We start from the raw sequence: 23,344 nt of genomic DNA, 5'->3' as shown, positions 1-23,344 counted from the left end.
ACAAGTCCTTTCCACGTCAGGCTGTGTTGCTTGTAGTGTTTCCTGTCTCTGTTTTTAACATAAACACAAACCAAACCCACAGCCGCTGCTCCTCCCATAAAAGGGACGGACTTCCCAACGGCCTGGTTTTACAAAAAAAAGCTCTGAGCACGGCATGGCACGACACGGACGCTTAAGCCAGTGAAACCGAGGCAATAGTCTGGGTACGAAACCATCACAAACCTATATAAATATTCTCACTTTTAACACTGCTTGATCTTTACCCTACACATAGAGCCTACATTTCTACAGGTTTTACGAAACTAACTGGCTTTTAGAACACAGTCCATTATAAAGTCAGCTATGAATAACACAAACAATATGCAGTTAGGTCCATACATATTTGGACAGTGACACAATTGTTATCATTGTGGCTCTGTATGCCACCACAATGGATTGTAGGAATTACACCCATTTTTAGATGTGGTCCCCCCAATTTTAGGGGCTCAAAAGTATTTGGACAAACTAACATAATCATGAATTAAATTGTGAGTACAAATCCTTTGCAGTCAATGACTGCCTGAAGTCTGGAACCCATAGAAATCACCAGATGCTGGGTTTCTTTCCTGGTGTTGCTCTGCCAGGCCTGTACTGCAGCTGTCTTTAGTTCCTGCTTGTTCTTGGAGCGTTTTGCCTTCAGTTTTGCCTTCAGCAAGTGAAATGCATGCTGAATTGGATTCAGGTCAGGTGATTGACTTGGCCATTGCAGAACATTCCACTTCTTCGCCTTAAAAAAGTATTGAGTTTCTTTCGCAGTATGCTTTGGGTCATTGTCCATCTGCACTGTGAAGTACCATCCAATGAGTTTTGAAGCATTTGGCTGAATCTGAGCAGATAATATAGCCCTAAACACTTCATAATTCATCCTTCTGCTTTTGTCAGCAGTCACATCATCAATAAATACAAGGGAACCAGTTCCCTTGGCAGCCATACATGCCCATGCCATAACATGCTTCACAGATAAGGTGGTATGCTTCGGATCATGAGCAGTTCCTTCCTTTCTCCATACCCTTCTCTTCCCATCATTCTGGTACAAGTTGATATTTGTCTCATCTGTCCATAGGATGTTGTTCCAGAACTGTACAGGGTTCTTTAGATTTTTTTGGGGGCAAATTCTAATCTCAGGGGTGTACTACAAAGGGAGTTTAACCTACTCAGATTTAACTCGGGGTTATCAAGGAAAGGCAGGGTTGAGAAACTTTGATTGCCTAAACTGGTGTTAAACAGTACTACGACAGTGTTTAAGATGTCGCTTAGTTGAGTTGGTGTTAACTTAACTGAAGTTTGTGTGCATTCATGTAAAAGGGGCGCGTTGGGCAGCACAGGCTGAGTTTCTGCATCATGGCTCATGCTCCGTATTTTTCCCCAGAAGAATGCACGTTGATAATATCAGGATATGAGGAGTTTAAAGAAAGATTAATGGCTAACACCATGGCGGCCAACAAAGCCAGGGAGGCAACCCCAGTGGAAAGTGCACCTGGCAACAAATCCGGATGAAATATAAAAATATTTTATCAAGTGGTGTGTATTAATACTTCTCATCATTATTACACAGTACAGATGTGGTGTGTAGCCTACACTTATAATAGCCTATTCATGTGTTCACAGCAAACAGAAAAAGCCTCTTTGACCTTTAGAACACTTAAATGGCCAGGGAATACAACAAATGCATCCAGTAGTTTAGAGAGAGCAAGCACCATCTTGCAAACTGCACAACAGACATTATTCCTGCTCGATTGTTCAGCATCACCGATGGAATACATGAAGTCTGTCTGTTCAACTGTGAGTGCATTACTCCGGCGAGTGGCATTGGAGACTTCTGGCCCTAGAAGCCTGCAAAGATATTGAATTCCCTCAGATGAGAATCGATATCTTTCATAGAGAACATCATCAAATTAAAATGGAAAGTCTACACTTAAAGAACATCTTGATTGCTTCCTTTCAAATCCATTGTGGTGGCATACAAAGCTAGAATGATGAGAATTGTGTCACTGTCCAAATATTTATGGACCTAACTGTACATATTCTAGCTTCTAAACCGGATACAAAGTTAAAATAGGCAAACCAATTCAATGCAGCTGTCTGAAGATGAACCAAATAAATGAAGAGATGAACACATAACTGTTTGCTGAAGTGTGAATTTCAAAGTACACTGAGTTTTGAATACTTATATATACATAACAAAGAACATTGAATAATTATAATGTATAATAACACTTTGGTGTAATACTGGGCTACATTACATTTTTAAAAATCATCTATTTACTTCCATCACCATTGCAGTATCAGTTGGATAATTGCATCATCTTATCATTTTTTTTAAGTTCTCTATTTAAATCGGCAGCTATTTTCAAAAAGCTTCTTGTTGACATGAATAAAAACAAAATTAACATGTTTTCTACATTTGCCATTGCCATCTCTGCATCCTATTCATTCTTTATGCATTCCTGTACTGAAGATCATTAACATATTTACTCAATATATACATCTGTGTCCCCTTCAATCCATAATTATTATTGTAGACAGATTTAGCAATTTAATGAATACTTTGTGTGTAGGCCTATTTAGGCATTACATACCAAATATCATCATAGCCTCTATTTATTTTATGAATTAATATACATTGCTGCAACCAGATACTTTACATATATGGCAACACAGGCAACATTTTCACCAGGATGTACTTTCTCTTTGCATTACAACAATTAGTTCTTCCCTTGTTTATTGTAATACATAAAGCACTCAGTGGCAAGTTTGCGGTGGTCTTAATACTACATTGAATTAAATAGTAAATCTAAGCCATTCCAATGCAATGGCACAGTGACAATATTGATTAATTTCACTTGAAAAGGATGAACATGAATCAGAAACTTTGGACATTTTATTCAAAACATTTATTTTAAATAGCAAAAGTCTGACAAGTAAAAACCCTAAATTGCTTATTTCCAACTTAATCCTTAACCATACTTTTGAGCAAAAAATCTAAACACAACTACAATAGACCTAGTGGAAATCCCAGTTGAAATCAATAGACCTTATCTCAACTGGAATTAACTGGCATGAACTGGTCTGCACACCTCACCAGTAGACCTATCAGTTGGCTTCAACTGGTATGCACTAGTATGAACGTCTTGCCAATAGACCATTTCAGTTGGTCTCAAATGGTCTGTACCATTCACCCTACCCTGCCTTGAGCCCTTAATTGTTTAATTGAGTCTCTAAATTAAGTAACAATGCAATATACAGTTCAATTAAGCAATTAAGAGCTAGGCTGTTTTGGACCAGGACTGGCCAATGCTTTACTTGATGCTCCAAAACATTATAGTGTTGCGTTTGGTCAATACAAATAGTGTAAAAGCCATTTTACTTTATGTTAATTATTGTAAAGTACTCTATTTGTCTGACTGTCGCTATACGCCCCAAATGCAAACAATTACATAAATACAATCTCTCAGAATATCTTCATCACTGTGAAATTGTTACACACACACAGCTATAAACATACATGTACATACACTGAACATACACTGAACATAAATATAAGCGGAACATGCAAACATTTCAAACATTTTACTGAGTTACAGTTCATATAAGGAAATCAGCCAATTGAAATAAATTAATTAGGCCCTAATCTATGGATTTCAAGTCTCAGGTTTTGAGGGAGTGTGCGATTGGCATGCTGACTTAAGAATGTCCACCAGAGCTGCAGTCAGGTCAAGACCCTGGTGAGGATGACAAGCACACAGATGAGCTTTCCTGAGAAGGTTTCTGACAGTTTGTGCAGAAATTCTTCAGTTGTGCAAACTCAGTTCCATCAACTGTCCAGGTGGCTGGTCTCAGATGAGAATTATTTTTTGTACGTATGAAACATTTCTGGGCTCTTTCATTTCAGCTCATGAAACATGGGACCAACACTTTACATGTTGCGTTCATATTTTTGTTCAGTACACACACACGCATACATATGTATATATAACCTTGAAATATATACCCTTCATTACAGGAGACATTTTACACTTTTTTCATTGACTACCATGCATTATATTTAACATATTTGCATATTTAGAAAATGTAAAACCTGTGCCTTAACCATAGACATTATGGAAAAATGGAAAAATACACCACAGGAATATGAATATGAAGGCAAATACTACCTGTAAATACCTGCCCTACATGAATGAAAAGAGCTGTAACTCCCCAATCACTTCAAACCTACTTTCACATAAAGAAGACCAATTGGGAATTGTTTCACAGCCTTTGTTTTAATTGTGAATCATAAGAATAATTTTTGAAAAATCACTTAGTCTGACACACGTTATGGCTTTATGTCCCCCAACAGCAGTTAGAGTGTTCAAACCAACTATAACGTTAAGCATTCTGATTGTGAAATGTTTCACAAGCCCTCATTTACATGTGAATCCTACAAATAATTTGTGGAAAACAATATGCTATATATCTTACCACATATATGCACAGAGATGGCACATGTAACATGGCTTTAACAGTTGTGAATGGTTTCTCTGTTTTACCTGTGAACCTTAAGAATAATTACTTACAGATTTTGTGGCCTTTTCCCGATACATCAGTAAATACAGGAAGGAAAAGAGACACATGTACTCTTTTTCAAAACTTATTTGGATAAAAAGAAGTAAATAATTAGTGTTAGACATTATCTTAGTTAATTTGTGGAATACACACACATATATACAAATATGCGAGTCAAATAGCAAATGAATATCAATTGTCAAGCTAACTTTACAGCGGTATCATGTCATGTAAAGTTCTGTAAAGACTTTTTTCTCAGAAATTCAGACTTTTTTCTCAGAAATTCTGACAAAGCATGTAAACTGCTTTGTAATCATGAAGTGTTTACAAATATTTGCTTACCTAGTAGCACACCCTGTATATGTGTACAGCAGGTTTACATACTGTAACGGTTCCCTGAAAAAGAAAGACAGCCATTACTGAATGGGAAGAGCCTTCTGACCTGCCAATCTTTGAAAACATGTACCAAAGCTGCCCAATAGGGGCCCTGTTGGCAAGACTCGCCCCCAACGTCTGTGAAAAGTCTCCTCCTGACCTCAGCTGCCTGCCATTTCTTCATCAGGAAGGTCATCTGGCCTTCTGGAAGAGTAATGGCTGTCTTTCTTTTTCAGGGAACTGGGGTTATGATAATAACCTATCGTTCCCTTTCAAATTGAAAGACAGCCATTACCGAATGGGAAGACTATACCAGAGCTGTTGCAAGCCCTGACACCTGATTTAAGTCCCAATCCCATCATGGCAAGCATAGCAGAGTCTCATGGTGCCTGAGGGCAAGCTGCTTGTAGTACTTGAGTGCCCAGTGTGGGGTGCAGACGGTCTGCCACGTTGAGACAGTAGAACCTCATGAAGGTCTGTTGACCGAACCAGGTTGCAGCATTACACAAGTTGTCAAGTGAGGCGCCATGAAAGAGAGCCCACAACATGGCCTGTCCCTTGGTAGAGTGCGCTGAGATGTTTTCAGGCATGGGGACTTTAGCAGTCTCATAGGTGAGCCGGATCGTGTCCACCACCCAGTGTGCCAGTCGTTGTTTTGTAACAGCCCGGCATCTGGTGGTAGAACTGTAGCTGGTCAGATCTGCAGATGTGTGCAGTCCTTTCCTTGTAACACTTTAAAGCCCAGACAGGGCAAAGTGTGTGTAGTCTGCGGTCCTCATCCGATGCTTGTGGAGAGGGGTGAATCCAGGACAATAGGTTGATTTATGTGAAATTCTGACACAACCTTGGGTAGGATGGTCAGGTTCATCCTCAGAGTGACTCTGTCGTTGCTTCCTGAGAAGATCAGACAGGCTTGACTTCCTTCTGTGAGGGCAGCCGAGGGGGGAGCCGGTTGTCGTGATTTTGCCACCAGGACAGTGTCCTCCTGCATATTGGGGTCACTGTCAATCTGTGATGTTTGTCTTTCGCTTGGTGTAACCTGTAGGCATTTACCCAGCATTGTAATGGACGCACGAGTCCAAGGGGAAGAATGTTTGAGGCGGCCACCATCAGCCCCAACAGTTATTGAAATTGGACCAGTTGGAGAGTTGATGCCCTCCTGAATAATGTGAGGCACATCTCCAATGACTTGATTCTGTTTTCTAACAGATAGGCAACCATGTTCACAGAGTCTAGCCACATTTTTCAAGAACACTACAGTCTGTGCAGGCTTGAAAGAGCTCTTCTCTGTGTGAACAGAGAGACCCAGTGTAGTCACGTGTCATATGTTCCTCCGCCTGAAGCATGGAGTCTGCACACACCAGCCAGTTGTCCAGGTAGTTCAGTATCTGTATCCCCTTTGTTCTGAGGGGGGCCAGGGCTGCATCCATGCCTCCCTGAAGGTAGAAACTAAGCTCTACCAGGACAGATGGAACAAGCCGATCTTCAGAGCAGCTGTTGATGGAGGCCCACAGCAATGCATGCTCTTTCACACTGGTGCTTCTGTATCTGTCCTACATGCTCAATCTCCACACACACAGCCTTTATCTACAGGTATTACAGCTAATGTGTCTGGGTTTAAGGGAGACATGAGTACTGCTATGAAGGGTACTAAATGTAATTTGAAAATAGAGGATTATCAAACAACTTGGTCTCCTATACTAATGACTTTACCTGAGGGTCTGTCAATTATTGGTTTGGATGTCTTGAAAAGAGAAATTGTAATACTTAATTACACTAATAATCAAATTTGGTTTCACAGAGGCAGACATGTTGTGTACACTGTTAGTGATTCACATGCAGTATGTACTACTACGTCTTCAGGTGAATTACCGCTACCATTCAATGACAATTATGCAGTGAGGCAAATAATAGCAAAATACTCTGAAGTGTTTGCCTAGCATAAGCATGATTGTCGTAATGTGGGTCAAGAGGAAGACATCAATGGTCCTTCTCACAAATTTCAAAAACAATATGAGATCCCCACCGAAAGTCACACATTTGTTGTAACTGTTATTAGTTCTCTGTTACAGCAAGGAGTCATAAGACATTGTACTTCTACAACGAACTCTCCTATCTGGCCTGTGCAGAAGCCGGACGGATCCTGGAGACTGAATGTGGACTTCAACGCTGTGACTCCTACCTCTGCATTGATTGGAAGAGACACTGTCACTCTACTGTCCTGTGTCCCAACTGACAGTAAGGTCTTCACAGTACTGGACATTTCCAACGGTTTCTGGAGTGTTCCACTTGCTCAAAACTGCCAATACAAATTTGCTTTCACTTTTGACAATCAGCAATACACATGGCTGAGGATATAGAAGGTTTTTCCAGACCTGAGTTAATGTCCAATATATCGATGATCTACTGCTAGTGTAACAGGGCTCATTTGGGTTATAATGAGCATGTTACAAAGTGACGTAACCCCTCAGTAAAAGTAGTAGTATTAAGCCTCCCGCGCTAGGAGACCCGGTCCCTTTGGTTTTTGAGCTGCGTTCACAGGTTTTGAATGTGTATATTGATGGATCAGCATACATTTGTAAGAACTCTGGTAGATTGCTAGCAGGTTTTGCAGTATTGTTCCCTGAGTACACTGTTACATTTTCTTGTCTAGGACAGTCATCACAATATTCTGAACTGGCAGCTTTGCTAGAAGCCCTTAGAATAACTGATGATTCTGCAGATATTTGATATGAAAGCTGACATGACCACTGCATGTAACCATGGTCTTGACTGCTTGCAGGTGAATCCTGCACCTTTCACACATAAATCCAAACTCAGACTATCAACTCTGCCAGAAGGTCCCTGGACTCATATTCAAATTGATTTAATTGGTCCTTTAGCCAAACTATCACAGGGTCACCAGTATATTTTGGTTATCCTTGACAAATGGATTGCTTTTCCTTGCAGGTGTGCCACTGCTGCCACTGTAGCGAAAACTCTCATACAAAATGTGTTCACTAGGTGGGGACTGCCGAAGGTGATTGATAGTGATCGAGGAACACATTTCAAAAGTAGTGTAGTGAAAGTTATGTGTTAAGCATTAGGCATCACTCAGAAATGATACATTCCATTCCACCCTCAATCGTCAGGAGTATGGAAACCACACTCTAAAAACACTTTTGGAAAAAATATGTCAAGACAATCCAAAAAGGTGGGCTGAGGCTTTTCCTCTGTGCCTAATGGCAATGCGGTAAACACCACACTCCACTACCAGAATTACACCACTGAATAGATGGTATTAATGTTTTAGATGAACTGTATAATGTTTTATATTAATAATAGTATGCAGACCAAGCAAATCAGATTTATCGAGCTAGCAACAGGCAGTTGTTCAGGGCATAACTTTGAGACATTCTTCTCTCCACTTTGACTTCTGTTTATTATGATAAGAGGAACACCCAAACAGATAAATAGCCCACAGTTGCCAGTTTGCTAAGTGTTTATTTGTGGTTTCCTGTTCTTCTCTCAAGGCTGAAGATGTTACATTATAGTGATTGATTACCTCATTGTCCATCATTAAAGAAAACTGTGAGATTGGGCAGTTTGTATGCCATAACAGGACAACACCTGCTTCCATGATGACCCCCCTCCTCAGGAAGGCGGGACCTCAAGACAACACTTTGGGAAACCTGTGACTGGACCCTGCCTACAGAACCACATGTCATGGATTGTACAAAAGCTGTTAACTTCTGCTGTTCAGAGAGAGACTCCGCTCAGGTGGAGAGCTTCCATGTCAGAGCCTCTCAGGCCTGGCATGTAAAATAAATACATTTATCCTCTGTGCATCAAGAATGGGTTCTTCAACCACATTAAGCGATGACAGGACGTCTTATGCATGTCCCAGGACACTGTTTGCTTCCTTTGGAAGAACAACCTGTTAATTTGCAAGCTGCTAATGTGACTTGGTTATGAAATTGCTTAGCGTGTGTAGATCAAATGCAATGCTTTGTAGCTAAACAAACACACAGAGACAAATTAAGAGGTATTTTGACACTAAAGTTCATGAGGAAGAATTACACATTGGTGACAGATGTATGGTTCAAAAATACAAATACAAACTCCATACCTCAGAAGCCAATTGGTATGGACCATTCCTCATTGTGGACAAATTAAGTCCAGCAGTGTACAAAGTCAAAATTCAGGAAAAAGGTAAAGATATTCTTCAATGGTTTCACGTCAATCAGATAAAAACTGTTAAGTACTCACTTCTACCCTTGATCTTTCAGGTTGTTCCTGAGAGAAAATGGAGACCATGATGTTGTTCCTCACTGGTTTCCTGGGGGTTGCCATTGATGCTGCAATAGTTTACAAACAACCATGAGACTCCATAACTATTATGGGGAATTGCCATCCTTAATTTGCTCTGAATGTTGATAATGTTATTATTATTATTTTTGTCATTTAGCTGACGTTCTTATCCAGGGCGACTTACATTTGTACAGCTGGGCATTTTACTGGAGCAATCTAAGTGAAGTACCTTGCTCAAGGGTACAACAGCACTGTCCCACCCAGGATTTGAACCCACAACCTTCCAGAGCCCTAACCACTACTCTACAGTTGACTAATATGTAGAAACTGCTATACAGATGGTCTCTCCTACCTATTATAATTGTAGCCATTTGTGTAATCTTCATTTAAACTTTATAATATGTGTTACTGGATCTGTAATTAGTAGACATTTGGTTTGTGATGTACAAACTTGTCGATCCCTGCCACTTGAATTTCCAAACCTGTTGAAAACTGTTAGAGTGTTACCAATTGAAACCCATATGTAAACACTGATACTGTAGGTTTTGTTTTGATTCTGCCATTGTATACAGCTGAACATGTGATATAGGCAGCCATCAGTTCCATTTCCTCTGCGTCCACCACTGAGGGGTGCTCTTGTTGTCGCCAGGCCAGGTACCCCATATAGAGTATGAGAATGGACTGAGCCTTCGCTGCCTTGACCACCAGTGTCTCCACCCCCGTTAACTTTTTTCAGCATTAGGTCTGTGGTGCGGCACTGCTTGTTGGGGCATAGGGGCTCCTTCCCCAACAGCATGTTGGCCTGGACCAGGTGTGAGACAGAGTACCCAATGGGAGGGAAGAGTCCCAGGCCCATCTGTTCTTCCCCCACTGTGGCGCACATCAGCTTTGCCTGACATGATGTCACCTGTGTGGATGCTGGCTTCGTCCAGGAGGACTGAACCACCTCCACGAAGTCCTGGAAAAACTGTCTTCTCCCTCATGAGGCGATTCCTGGGCACCTCTGTATTTGCGTTCCAGGGAACATCCACCCTGTTGCCCTGTGCATCAGCACCTTAAACTCCACGCTGGGCCCTGCAAATAGCTCCATCACTGAGCTAGCTTTCTCTGATTCCCAGATGAAGGGGGCGGGGCTCCAAGATGTTGGACCTGGAGGCTGTAGAGAAGAACCCCTCCTCCCTCAACCCTTCAATGTAGGTTGCAATGTCAGGCAATGCAAACTCTCACAGCTTCCAATAAATACTGTCTCCTCCCTCGCCCATTGGCATCACAGGTCTTGTGGGAGTCAACTGGTCTACGTGGGCAGAGTCGGCATCGAGGGCGGGATCTACACATCGAGAGTTGTCGACGTTGGGATGGAAAGAGGGGTGTTGATGTTGAGGGCTCGGCCTCGAGAAATAACTTCAAGAAGAAACACGGAGGAGCGGTCCGCGGACTGAGTTTCAAGAGAGTTTCACTCTCCCATCCGGATTTCAATAGTGGGAAAGAGGCTTGATCCGAGCATTGAATCTCATTAGAGACGCTCTCTCTTCCCAGCAATACACTCCTATTTGTGGTTTAGTAATCTGTAAAGGTACAAGAAAGATAATCAATGCACAGCAGATCTCTGTAGTGGGGCTGAAAGCTGGCTCAGAGCGAGACTGCCACTGTAAGAACATAAGAACATAACAAAGTTTACAAACGAGAGGAGGACATTTGACCCATCGTGCTTGTTTGGTGTCCATTAATAACTGAGTGATCCAAGCATCCTATCCAGTCGGCCTTTAATGTTCCCAAATTTTCAGCTTCAACCACATCGCTGGGGAGTTTGTTTCAGATTGTCACAACTCTCTGTGTAAAAAAGTGTCTCCTGTTTTCCGTCTTGAACGTCTTGAAGCCCAATTTCCATTTGTGTCCCCTGGTACATGTGTCCCTGCTGATCTGGAAAAGCTCCTCTGGTTTGATGTGGTCGATGCCTTTCATGATTTTGAAGACTTGAATCAAGTCCCCACGTAGTCTCCTCTGTTCCAGGGTGAAAAGGGTCAGTTCCCTCAGTTTCTCCAAGTAGGAGAGAAGGAGAGTACTTCAAACCTGGAATAAGTCTGGTTGTTCTCCTCTGAACTGCCTGTAGAGCAGCTATATCTTTCTTGAAGTGTGAAGCCCAGAACTGCACACAGTATTCCACGTAGAGTCCTACATCTTTCTCATGCGTTACTTCATCTAGTTCTATTCCTCCCATAGTGTAATTATAGTGGACTTTTTTGTTTCCTGCATGTAATACCTTGCACTTGTCCACATTGAATTTCATCTGCCAGGTGTCAGCCCACAACTGAATATTATCCAAGTCCCTCTGAATAGCCTGTGCTGCCGAGATTGTATCTGCTGAGCCACCTATTTTAGTATCATCTGCAAATTTGACAAGTTTGCTAACTATCCCAGAGTCCAGATCATTAATATAGATTAGAAAAGGTAAAGGGCCTAGTACTGATCCCTGTGGAACTCCACTAACAACCTCAATCCAGTTAGAAGCAACTCCTCTAATCGACACCCTCTGTTTCCTATTCATCAATTATCTGTCTACTTACATTAACCTGAATGCCTACAGCTTCCAATTTCAGGATCAGTCTTTGGTGTGGAACCTTATCAAAAGCTTTTTGAAAATTTAAGTATATCATATCATATGCTTTCACATGATCTACAGCTGCAGTTGCATGTTCAAAAAATCCTAATAAATTAGTAAGACATGATCTGCCTCGTCTAAACCCATGTTTACTATCTCCAAAAATATGGTTTTCATTAAGATGCTCTTCTATTTTACGTCTAATATTTTTTTCCAACACTTTACAGGTGATGCAGGTGAGACTGATTGGTCTGTAATTTCCTGGCTCAGTTTTGTCCCCTTTCTTGTGGATAGGTATGACATTAGCAATTTTCCAGTCAGTTGGCACATCCCCTGTTCTAAGTGTCATTTGGAATATTTGAGTTAGCAGCCTATAAATAATTTCCCTAATTTCTTTATGTACTGTTGGAAATATACCATCTGGCCCAGGTGATTTGTTTATTTTTAATTCTGCTAGTCCCTTTAGTATCTCCTCCTCATTTATCCTGATCTCTCAGAGTTTGACTGGACTGGTTGTTAACCTGAGGCATGCTATCTGTTTTGATGTAAAAGATTACTTGCTGAGAAAGGCATGAATGCATCTCTTCTCACAAAGTTCCCGTCAGAATCCAGAAAGTGTTCAGGATTAAACGTGTTTTTTTTTCCACTCATTCTTGTCAAAAATTACAGAGGTTAAATTTCCAAAGATCAGTGTACCCTAAAGAAGGAGAAGTTTGAAATTGAACACTTAGTATTATAACCAGTTTAGAACTCCAAATAATTTCTAAAAGAAACTTGTTAAGGTAATGAGAGTTTGAAACCCAGAAATCAAGGTCTGGTGTCCTCAATGGTTAAATATTTCATACCTTTGGAATAAAGTAACCTCCCAGGGTAAAGTCATTCATGGCAGCCCTGGGGAGATTCAGATGAATTATGTTGCCCATCCTTTGGACTTCATGGATCACAGCATCTGTGTAAGGCAGGCTGGCTCTGTTGGCCATGGACAGTGGGCGCTCCTGTCCCACCACTCGGTTTATCTCAGCCTGGACCTTCCCTTGGAGAGCAAAGACAGACAAGTTAGTAAAAAACCTTTAAGGGGAATCATATAAAATAAATATAGAAATTGTAATTTTCGGTCTTCACACATCAGACAGCATTTTGGAGAGCAGTAGGGTCTTGTGTTAAAAATACTTTTAAACCAAATGGCATTTGGGAGAAAACACAAGATGCATAAGGGACATGCACACATTTTATTATTATTATTTTATTTTATTATTATTTGTCCTTATCCAGGGTGACTTACAAAACATAAGAGCATTATAAAAGTGCAATATGAATGTGAAGCACTGGGTGGCAACTTTTGGAAGGGCATATTTACCATATTAAAAAATATTAATTACTCTGGAGTTCTTGCAATGTAAATGTATTAAACGTATCGATGGTTAAACTTTCTTGGGTACATTGCTGCTGGGAAGAGACCTCACCCTCACCATATAAATAAAAATAGATGTTTAACAGTTTAAATGAACTAAAATAAAGTAAACCAAAATGAAATAAACCATTAGGTATGGAGGAGAGAAAAACACCACCCTCTCCATCTTACTCTATCTCTGGGTATTTGATCATGTACAGGAGTCCCCAGCGCAGAGTAGTTGCCGTGGTTTCAGTCCCAGCGACAAATAGATCGAGAACACAGAAACACATATTTTCCTCATGAAGTTGTGCTGCTGGATAATCTTTGCTCTGAAAGAAAAAAGCAACATTATCAGTTGTTAAAAATATTCTAAACACTGAAGAACAAAACACCACCAGGTTACCCCAGAACTTGTGGGTTAGTTGAGTCGGTGTGAACTTAAGTGGAGTTTGTTGGCATTCACGTATTAGCGGCGTGTTGGGCAGTGCAGGCTGAGTTTCTGCATCATGGCTCATGCTCCGTATTTTCCCCCAGAAGAATGGACGTTGATAATATCAGCATATGAGGAGTTTAAAGAAAGGTTAACGGCTAAATCTAACACTGTGGCGGCCAACAAAGCCAGGGAGGCTTGTTGGCAGCGCATTGCCGACAGAGTAAATTCGTAAGAACAATGTTCTTGTCATATGTTCTCTATTTTGTCTTACAGACTCTTCTTTTATTTGTAATACGATTGAGATGTAAGGACAAGTAAAATAGTGTATCCACATATGTGAAAACAATTAGGATAATTCAAGTATAGCCTACACATGGGCTATAGCTCTGAAATTACTGACTGTTAATGAATTCAGATCTACTCCCTAAAACACCTAGGCTGTAGGGCTACCTGTATGAATTTAATGCTATTGTGTTAAGAATAACTTCATTCTAACAATAATTTCAGCTGCAACCCCAGTGGAAAGCGCACCTGGCAACAAATCCGGATGAAATATAAAAATATTCTATCAAGTGGTGTGTATTAATACTTCTCATCAATAATACACAGTATAGATGTGGTGTGTAGCCTACACTTTAATAGCCTATTCATGTGTTCACAGAAAACAGAAAAAAGGCCGACATAGTGAAAACTGGAGGAGTTAATAATAATCATATAGTAGGCTATGTGATCTCCGGGCGCCTCTGGGCAGGTTTTAGGACGACCGAGCGTGGGGGATGGTTGTCGGATCGGAGAACCAAACCGAATTTTATGTTACATTTATGTTTCGACACCCCCCCCCCCCCCCCAACTTTTTATTTTTGCCTCTTTTGGGGGGATCTTAAGTCTTAAGTAGGGGGGTTAATTAGACACCCCCCCCCAATCCCCCCAGTAATTCGAACACTGCCGTAAGAAAACGTTTCCATGTGCAACAATAAAATAAATATTTGCTATTTATTATTATTATTATTATTATTATTATTATTATTATTATTATTATTATTATTGTTATTATTGTAATCATCATCAAGATATGTGCTAGTAGATATGTATTTTAAATGTCACAACTTGACTCCCTTAACTTATTACTCTTATTACAGATTTGTTACTGTAAACGACACTTTTTGCCGTATTCTTTTTAATTTACTTAGCAGACACCCTAAAGCCAGTGGAACCGAGGCATTATTTACTGCTATTTGGGGTAGTGCAATATTAAGTATATGTCATGGTTCCCTAGCCATTATCCCCACTAGAGGTCGCCAATGTTCCCTTGCACTTTCCTTCTCCCTTCTTCTCCCTTCTCACTGCTTTCCTTTGTCACTCTTTCAATTAACATTCCTCCACACCCTTGTATGGAGGGTGATCAGTGCCAAAATTAAGATGAACGTGATTATGAAGATGATTATGAACATGAAGATGAACATGAAGATGATTATTAACATGATTATGATTTTTTTTTCGATGTGACAAAACATTGAACTCTGTCAATCAGAGCTGGTGGGCGGTAGCCAGTGCGCTTATTGTCCTATCCAGTGCTCATAATCATCTTCATGTTCACGTTCATAATCCTCTTCATGTTCGTCTTCGTAATCATGTTCATCTTCATGTTCATAATCATCTTCATAATCGTCTTCATGTTCATGTTCATAATCATGTTAATAATCATCTTCATGTTCATCTTCATGTTCATAATCATCGTCATAATCATCTTCATAATCATCTTCATGTTCATCTTCATAATCATCTTCATGTTCATAATCACGTTCATCTTAATTTTGGCACTGATCACCCCCCATACCCTTGTGCACTTCTGTTCCTTGCCTCTGATCTCATTGGTCCTGCACCTGCCTTCCCAGTTTCTGCTTCCCTTTATAAACCCCTCACTGCCCTCATTCAGGGTGAAGTGTTGTCAGTGCAACCTGTGTCACCAAGCCTTGTTTCCAGTGCTCCTTGCTCCTTGCTCCCCATTGTTCTTTGTCTCCAGCCTCTATCTCTTTCCATCTCTCTCTCTCTTGCTCACTTCCAGTCCTCTCTCTTGCTTGCTCCCAGTCCTGTCTCTGTCTGTCTCGCTCCCAGTCCTGTCTTGCTCTTTCTCTCTCGTTCCCAGTCTTAGTCCTGTTTCTCTCGTTCGGCCTCCATGATCTAGACCATAGCCTGTGACCTCGACCACGTCCTTGATTAGTCCTTGTGTCCTGTCTGCCAACTCTACAAGCGCTGCACCTGGGTCCTTACTCCTGTGCCCTGCGGTCCTCCCCAGAGAGACCGTGACAGTATAATTGTTTAACTTGTTTCTTTTAATTAACTTACTTTATATTTGAATAGATACTTTAATCACAATGGACTATTTTAAACCTAATATTTTATTTCTAAAGATCATCTTCTTTAGTGGTGGGGGCTGGTATTGCAGTGTTCTATTTATTCATATTATTTAGGTCTATTTATTATCGACTATTTATTGTTCATAGGGTTTTACCTGGTTATTCTAAGTGTATAGTTCTATTGCGTTTGGTTTATGTGTGATATTGGGTATTGGGTTTATGAGTGGTATATGAGTTTCTTCTGTGTTATTTGTTTGGGAGAGCACAGCTACACCCCCAGCCCTCCACCTTTTGCATGGTTGTGATTTTTACAGTTAAAGAAGGTTTCTGTAATTTTCTGTCTTGGGTTTTATTGTGAGGAAATTGAACACCAACCCGATCAAAAGATTGTGTGAGTGTGTGTAGAACACATAGAGAACTTAATCTCTAGCCCCGACCTTTGGGTTGAGGTGTTACAACATACACACCTAACACTTGCCCTGCCCTGCATTCCCTGCTGCTGAAGTCCCTTACTTGCGATCAGCGCTTACCTGATTCACATACAGGTGAGGTTTCTCCACATCAAACCCCCAAAGGTTTCCCAAGAAGGGCAGAGACGGGCCAGGGGGAAATCTGTCGGTGGTCTGTTTTTAAAAATATCTGCCACCACCAAAAACACAAAGAGAAACACCAGAGCTCTGCGGACATCCATCCATTCCCAGAAGGAATGGCACAAAATATGCAGAAATTCCATTTCGACGTGCTGTTTTTATTCCCGGTTTAGGTATGTCAAGTTTCTTCTCACTTTTTTTTTTTAAATCTTCCTGCTAATATGTGAAGTGTGTGTTTGATGTGTCCGCAGTCTTCAGAAACACAATTCAGTTCAGTAACAATTTGTGAAATAAATCCCATCAAAGAGCAAAGCAAATCTGCTTTGCCAAAACCGTAAAAAAATCTAATATGCTAGCTAATACCTTTTGACTTTCCTACAGATATTGACGAGACTCCACATATGTTAAATCTCATCTGGTATGCCCTTGAGGCAGTTCAATAAAGGGGAACCAGGGTTATTCCAGTTCTCAGTGGAATGTACACACACACACCATTGTAAGGAATAGGTTATGCCAAAGTTTTTGTTACTCGGGATTGATGGCTGATACCACTGGGTCCATGTTGTGAAACAGGTTCTCAAACTGTATTTTTGACATTCTGAAATAATTTGTTTACAACAGACAAGATAGATCACAGTGTTTTTAGTTAGTTGCCATTGTTGTTTTCCCCAGCAGCCATTTAAGTTTCTTGCTGTGATTATGATGAATATGAAATGTGATAGCTCATTTAAAAGGTACTATATGTTAGGGTGAAAACACTGTAGTGTGATACAAAGATAATTCATCTTTTTTTGCATGGAACAGAGATATTTACATGATGAGTTTAAAATGGACTCCTCGTTTGTAAAAATTCTACATTTTTATGATTATAACTTTCAAAATACCATAACGTAGGACATTGTGCAATAAAAATAAATATAAACTGATTAGCATTCCAAAAAAAAAAAAAACACTGTTTCGGAATTTTCCATTTCAGTACATGTTATGAAGATAATCTCCTGATGAAGCCAAATTACATTTTCATTTTAGTTTAAATGTTTCAAACACCAAATTTTAATTTATAATATATGCTTAATATATGCTTAAACTACTGACAGTAGCAAAGTGTTTATTTTAAGCAGGGTATAGCACAGATCTTGAATGGTTTTGGCCCTCTAGTGATTCCTATTACAGACTCCATGGTCAGTTTCACCCTGTCAGGTGCGCGGAAGGTGAACCTCTGGAGAAAGGAGGTGAAGAACAGGAACAGCTCCATCCGAGCCAACTCCTCTCCTGGACACATCCTCTTTCCTGAAAGAACAACAGCCTTAACAACAGAAAAAAATCTATTTTTATACATGCTTTTGTGATGCATTTTTGTGGTGATTCTAAAATGCTACTTTTAACAACAACAACAACAACAACAACAACAACAACAACAACAACAACAAAGCCATCCCTACAAGAAAATAAGAAAGTACAAAAAAATACATTACCTACTGAGAAGGGCATGACATTTTCCCTTTTCACAAACTTGCCCTCCTTGTCCAGGAAGTGTTCTGGATTGAACCGATCAGCCGTCTGATACTCGCTCTTGTCATACAGTATTGGCATCAGCAGGGGCAACACCATAACTCCCTGCACAAGGAAGGGAAACACTTTAACCTAAGAAACACACTCAAGAAAAAAGAGCTGCCCAGTGATGTAACAGTTTACATTTCCTATATCATACAGAAAAACGAGAAATAGACCAGGGCAGACCAACCATTCAGTACGTGTGTTTTCAGGTCAAACAAAACAAAAAGGTCAGAGTTCATAATGTGAGTAATGTGATTTAGCATCAGATTAGTACCCACCTCCCCCTTCCCCCATGAAAAAGTATTTGAGCTGACTTGTTCATGTTCTAGCTGAATTTTCATGTTGAGTCTTGCACTTCTGTCTTGATACTGATCAGACAAATGTGTGCAGAAACATGTTTTTTTAAAAAAAATTACTCTCTGTCCCCGAACAGTCTGGACATGAAAATACAATCTTGTGAACTGGCATTCTTTATGCTTTGGATATTTTGGGGATATAGAAACAAGGGACCGCTACATCTAGTATATGTAACCTTTTGATTCACATGGAGGTGCAGGGACAAACAAATAACAAATTGATAAAAGAAAGACCTGCATACTCCACTCAAAATCTGATTTTGAGTGGAGTATGCAGGTCTTTTTTTTATCAAGTTGGATATTTTGGGCTACAGATACAGAGATTAGTAAAAAGATGTCTAGGCGATGCCAAATAACTGCTGAAGGTTAGCAAAACAACCACTTAAAAAGCATGACCAGGAGCAATTCTACCTTAAATACTCACTTTGGGAATATCATATCCAGCTATGGTGGTGTCATAATGGGAGACCCTTGGGGGAGTGATAGGAAGTATGTTGGCAAATCTTTGAATTTCGTGGATCACAGCATAGGTGTAGGGCATGCTGGGCCTGTCATCCATGGAGGGCTGGCGTTCCTGTCCAATCACTCGTTCTATCTCATTCTGCACCTTCTCTGTGAGGGTAGACGATTGATAGTTAAAACTCACTCCTTTGAAGGTATTTGTTGACAAGCTAAGAAGTGGACAGGCTAGGAAGTGGGAAACAAAGAAATCTACTTCAATTTACACTGTACCTGTCAAACAAAAAGGTTTTCTATTGTCAATCGAAGGTAATAATTAAAATTTAAGAGCAACTATTCCTAATCTGAAAAACATAAAGCTGAATTGACATCAGTCAGGAAATAAAGAAACTAGGGTCCTACACTGTGAATTTCAGAGAAGAAAATAAAATGGAATAACAAAAAAAGTACTTGGAAACAAGTAAGAGACTCAAGGTTATATTTTGCAGAGAACCCACCTTGAATTTCAGGATATTTGACCATGTATAGAAGACCCCAGAGCAGAGTTTTGGATAGAGTCTCGGTTCCAGCGGCAAACAAATCTATTACACAGTAAAGAAGATTCTCCTCATTGAATCCAGAGGTGTCACCTTTACACTAAGAATGGAAAACATGATATTTATGTGCATAGATGAAAACAGCAAAATACCTAGGAGAGTGTCTTTGAAACGTCTAACTCAGCTGTTGAGTCTATAAGGCTGCATTTGCTACATTTGCTTTTCTTACCTTTCAAATTCAATCTGAACAATACCCTGCGTCTCATAGAGAAACACAAAATGACTCACCCTGCTATTTAATGGATGTGTGATGACAGATCACAAAAGCACATTTTTAAAACACTCTTTAGTTTAACTCTTTTGTGCACATTGCTGAATGCTCAAAGGCCACAATCTGTTCTTGCAACTAACACACATAGCATTTTCTCCCTTGTATATCTCTACACTTGGTTTTGAAATTGTTGTTTTACTGTATTCTGTATTTCCCTTATACCTCTCTATGGTACATTCTCTTGTTGAAGCCACACATGGTTACTAGGACACTGTAGTACCTTTTCAATTTACTCAAGGTAGCAGTCAATATAATCTCTGGGCTCTGATGGATTCCAGTCCTCCTTGCGTTTCTTCACCTCATCTTCAATAAACCTTATGATTTTCTCACGGTTTGAAAAAGTTGACTGATGTTTTCCAGGTAAAAGGTTCAACAAACCTGGGAACATGTTGTACAGCTGCAGACAAAGCCAGCAATGAGGAGTCTAAACAGGTATTCCACTTTGCTGATTATCCTGAACTGGATAAATCCACCTTATCAGTTACAATTTCAGATTAGTTTTACTTCTCACATATTAAAAGACTACTTTAATTATATTGCTTCTCTTTCCCTTTACACCTTTGTGTACAAATATTTTGAAAATCTGTGTGAGGCTTTGAAAATGTGGTAACAGGAATCAGAGCTACATGCAGCAGAGCCTGCAGTCCACCGTGTTATGTTGGATAAAAACAGTTTTTTTATTCTTGTGTTCTAGCATCACTGCTGAGCAAGTATTGTTGCTGGACAAATTACAAACTAAAATTGACAGTTTATAGAGTCTCAAATTCTTTAATTTACATGCAAAATAAATCTGAATGAAGCAGGAGTTGCAGGACAGATGGAGTTTAAAATACATTCCTACCTGACCCCAAGGTGTTACTGGCAGTTGAATAATTTCGTCAAAGTTATTCAGCATCTCATGAAAGTGGCCGTCACCGTATTCAAATCTGTGGCCAAACACCAGTGAACAGATGATGTTAGACACTCCGTTGTAAAGTAAGTAGTGAGGATCAAATGGTTTTCCTGCAAAATGACCAAAACAGTTTTGTAAACAAAGCCAAACATATTACCATTGCCTGTTTACACTTTTAAAATGTTGACTGTAATGTTGATGGTAAAGCATGAGAGATAACTTCTTGGGTGTGCATCATCCTCTAAATGTTCAAAGCATGACAGATAACTTAAACTATTAATCAAATTGTGATCAAAACCAGAAGAAAGTTAGACATTCTATTGTGGAGAATCTTCATTAGGAACTTGATGTAAGGATTTTTTCACTGTATATACACATGAATGCTCTTTGAAATAATACATTACTTCGCTAGTCATCTGAAATGGGAAAGGGGGGTGAAGGTATTGATTTAATCCAGGTGTTAGTTCAGCAAGATGTAGCTATTGCATGAACTTGTTTATGTATAGTCTTTTTTCTAAAGATGTACTTTAGAATGTGTGGTTGAGATAATATATGCAGGTGAATAATTTGACTACCAATATCAATGTATTATTTTTGTAAAAAATTATGTAGTAATTTGTATGTAAAAATTAAATTGTATAATCCCCCCCCATTACAAAAGGAGGCAGAAATATACCAAGACAATCAATACGTATTTTGAATCTGGCCTCACCCTGCTCATTTTTAATGGACTTGTAGAGAAATCTGCTTTCCTCCAGGATTGATGTTTCAAGGGTCTTCTTCCCCACTCCAAAGTACTTCAGGGTGGACAGAGTAAAGCGTCTCTGTTGCCTCCACATGTGACCACTGGATGAAATCAACCCTGAAAGAGGACATAAACTTGAGGTATCCCAGACACTGTAACACAGATTTTCTGGTATAGTGGATATTGTTCTGTGATTTTCATCCCCTAAATAGCATTTATACATCTTAAAAGAGAACAAACATGAGGAAGCACATTTCCCATAACAGTGACCAGTTATATTTGAACAAATATGCTTAAATTATTGATATGCAGACTTACAGTATATACTGTTCATACAGACTACTCAGAATTAGGCAAAATGTATGCAATTACCAAGGCCTTTGAACAATTTTTCAATTATAGGGTATGATGGGCGATCTATGAAGAAATCTCCTTTCTCAACAAAAACTTCTCTAATGGTCTTTGGTCCTGAGAGAAGCACAAACCGCTGACCTCCGATAGACAGCTTGGTCACATCCCCATACTGACCTAACAACTGAAATAAAAAAATAAAGTTGTATTGTTTAAGTGGGAATTCGTTTTTTGTTTTTTTATGTTTCAGGTACAAATTGTTTTGAATCCAAAATGAAGATACTAGGCAGCTTTTTGACACAGCTTACCTTACAGAAAAAACCAAAAGGGTCATAGGGATTAATACTTAAAGCACTTCCCAAAAATGGTACAGCAAAAGGGCCAGGAGGGAAGTTTTTGGGAGGCCTGTCCCAGATGGTCTTCACTATCAGCAACACAGACAGCATCAACACGAACCCCTGGATATCCATCCACTGCCAAATCCAATGTGGCACCATGCCAGAAAACTTAATTACAGCTTATTTTGTTTCCAACAGCTTTCTAGAAAAAGAACAAGAATAAAATCAAAAAAAACAAACAGCTAGGTTAATTAGAACTTGTTAGCATTTAAAAGTATTTTTTATTCCTATAAACACAACTATAAAGCATGCATTAAGGAGATGAAAACATTACATGAACTGCCCTTAAGTTTACACAAGGAGTGAGCAAGTTGCTAACTTACACAGAATCTCTTGTAAGTGAATGACTAAACTTTGTGTAGCCAGACCAAAGACGAACAAAATATATATATTTTTTTTTATTTGAAGTGCTCATACAACAACACTCATTGCCCCCCGACCCTCACTCGACAGCTCTGCGGCGCACATATCCCCTTTTTCTGAAGTGAAACTTCTTCCCTGGTAAGAAATACAGTGCAGAATATTATAAACAAATCTTAGTTTTTTATACACTTAAATTTGACAATGCTGGTCTCTTGCTGGACCAAGCTGGTTTGATGCTGGTTAAAATGGTAAATTAGAATACTGGTTCTGGTAGACCAACTTGGGTATACTGGGAGACCAGCATGTTGATAGACCAGCTTGACAAGGCTATGCTGGTTAAGTGCTGGTTAAGTGACCAGCTAAACTGGCAATGAGATGATCTTCCTGGTAGACCAACTTGATCAAGACCTAAAGCAATATTTGGTGAAGGTGGTAATTAGTGATCAATTATACAATTACATACACTTATCAATGATACAAGAGTTAGGTTTAACATACCATTTCATTACAATCTGCTCTACAATCTTTAATAGCCTTAGTCCATGTGTAATAGCTTATGTTTTGTTTTTGTTATCCAATTTCTCATTAATCTCTAGCATTTGTTATACTATATTTATACAAAATAATATATTTTTAAATTAAATGTTTCTTGAACACAGAAGAGTAAAACAGCACTCCTCATTCCAATCCTCTCCCAAAAATGAAAGGAGAGCAGCCTACACTCTGCAAAGTGCT

General features: G+C 39.6%; 1 protein-coding gene across 1 annotated transcript; it reads right to left on the bottom strand.

Annotated features, from left to right (window-relative positions):
• Window positions 1–17,712: 17,712 nt before the first annotated feature.
• LOC136711182 (cytochrome P450 2J1) lies at window positions 17,713–23,329 on the bottom strand. Its single transcript, XM_066687245.1, has 8 exons — window positions 22,157–23,329; window positions 21,870–22,032; window positions 21,465–21,614; window positions 20,702–20,862; window positions 19,491–19,629; window positions 18,959–19,146; window positions 18,097–18,238; window positions 17,713–17,911 (listed from the first exon to the last, which is right to left on the bottom strand). The coding sequence occupies exons 1-8, from the start codon at window positions 22,343–22,345 to the stop codon at window positions 17,730–17,732; spliced, it is 1,314 nt and encodes a 437-aa protein (XP_066543342.1). The 5' UTR covers window positions 22,346–23,329; the 3' UTR covers window positions 17,713–17,729.
• Between the last annotated feature and the right edge of the window lie 15 nt (window positions 23,330–23,344).

Source organism: Amia ocellicauda, chromosome 16 (genome assembly GCF_036373705.1).
Source record: "Amia ocellicauda isolate fAmiCal2 chromosome 16, fAmiCal2.hap1, whole genome shotgun sequence".
NCBI classification, from domain to species: Eukaryota; Metazoa; Chordata; class Actinopteri; order Amiiformes; family Amiidae; genus Amia; species Amia ocellicauda.
The sequence above is the reverse complement of the archived record's forward strand: the minus strand, read 5'-3'. Positions and strand labels throughout refer to the sequence as shown.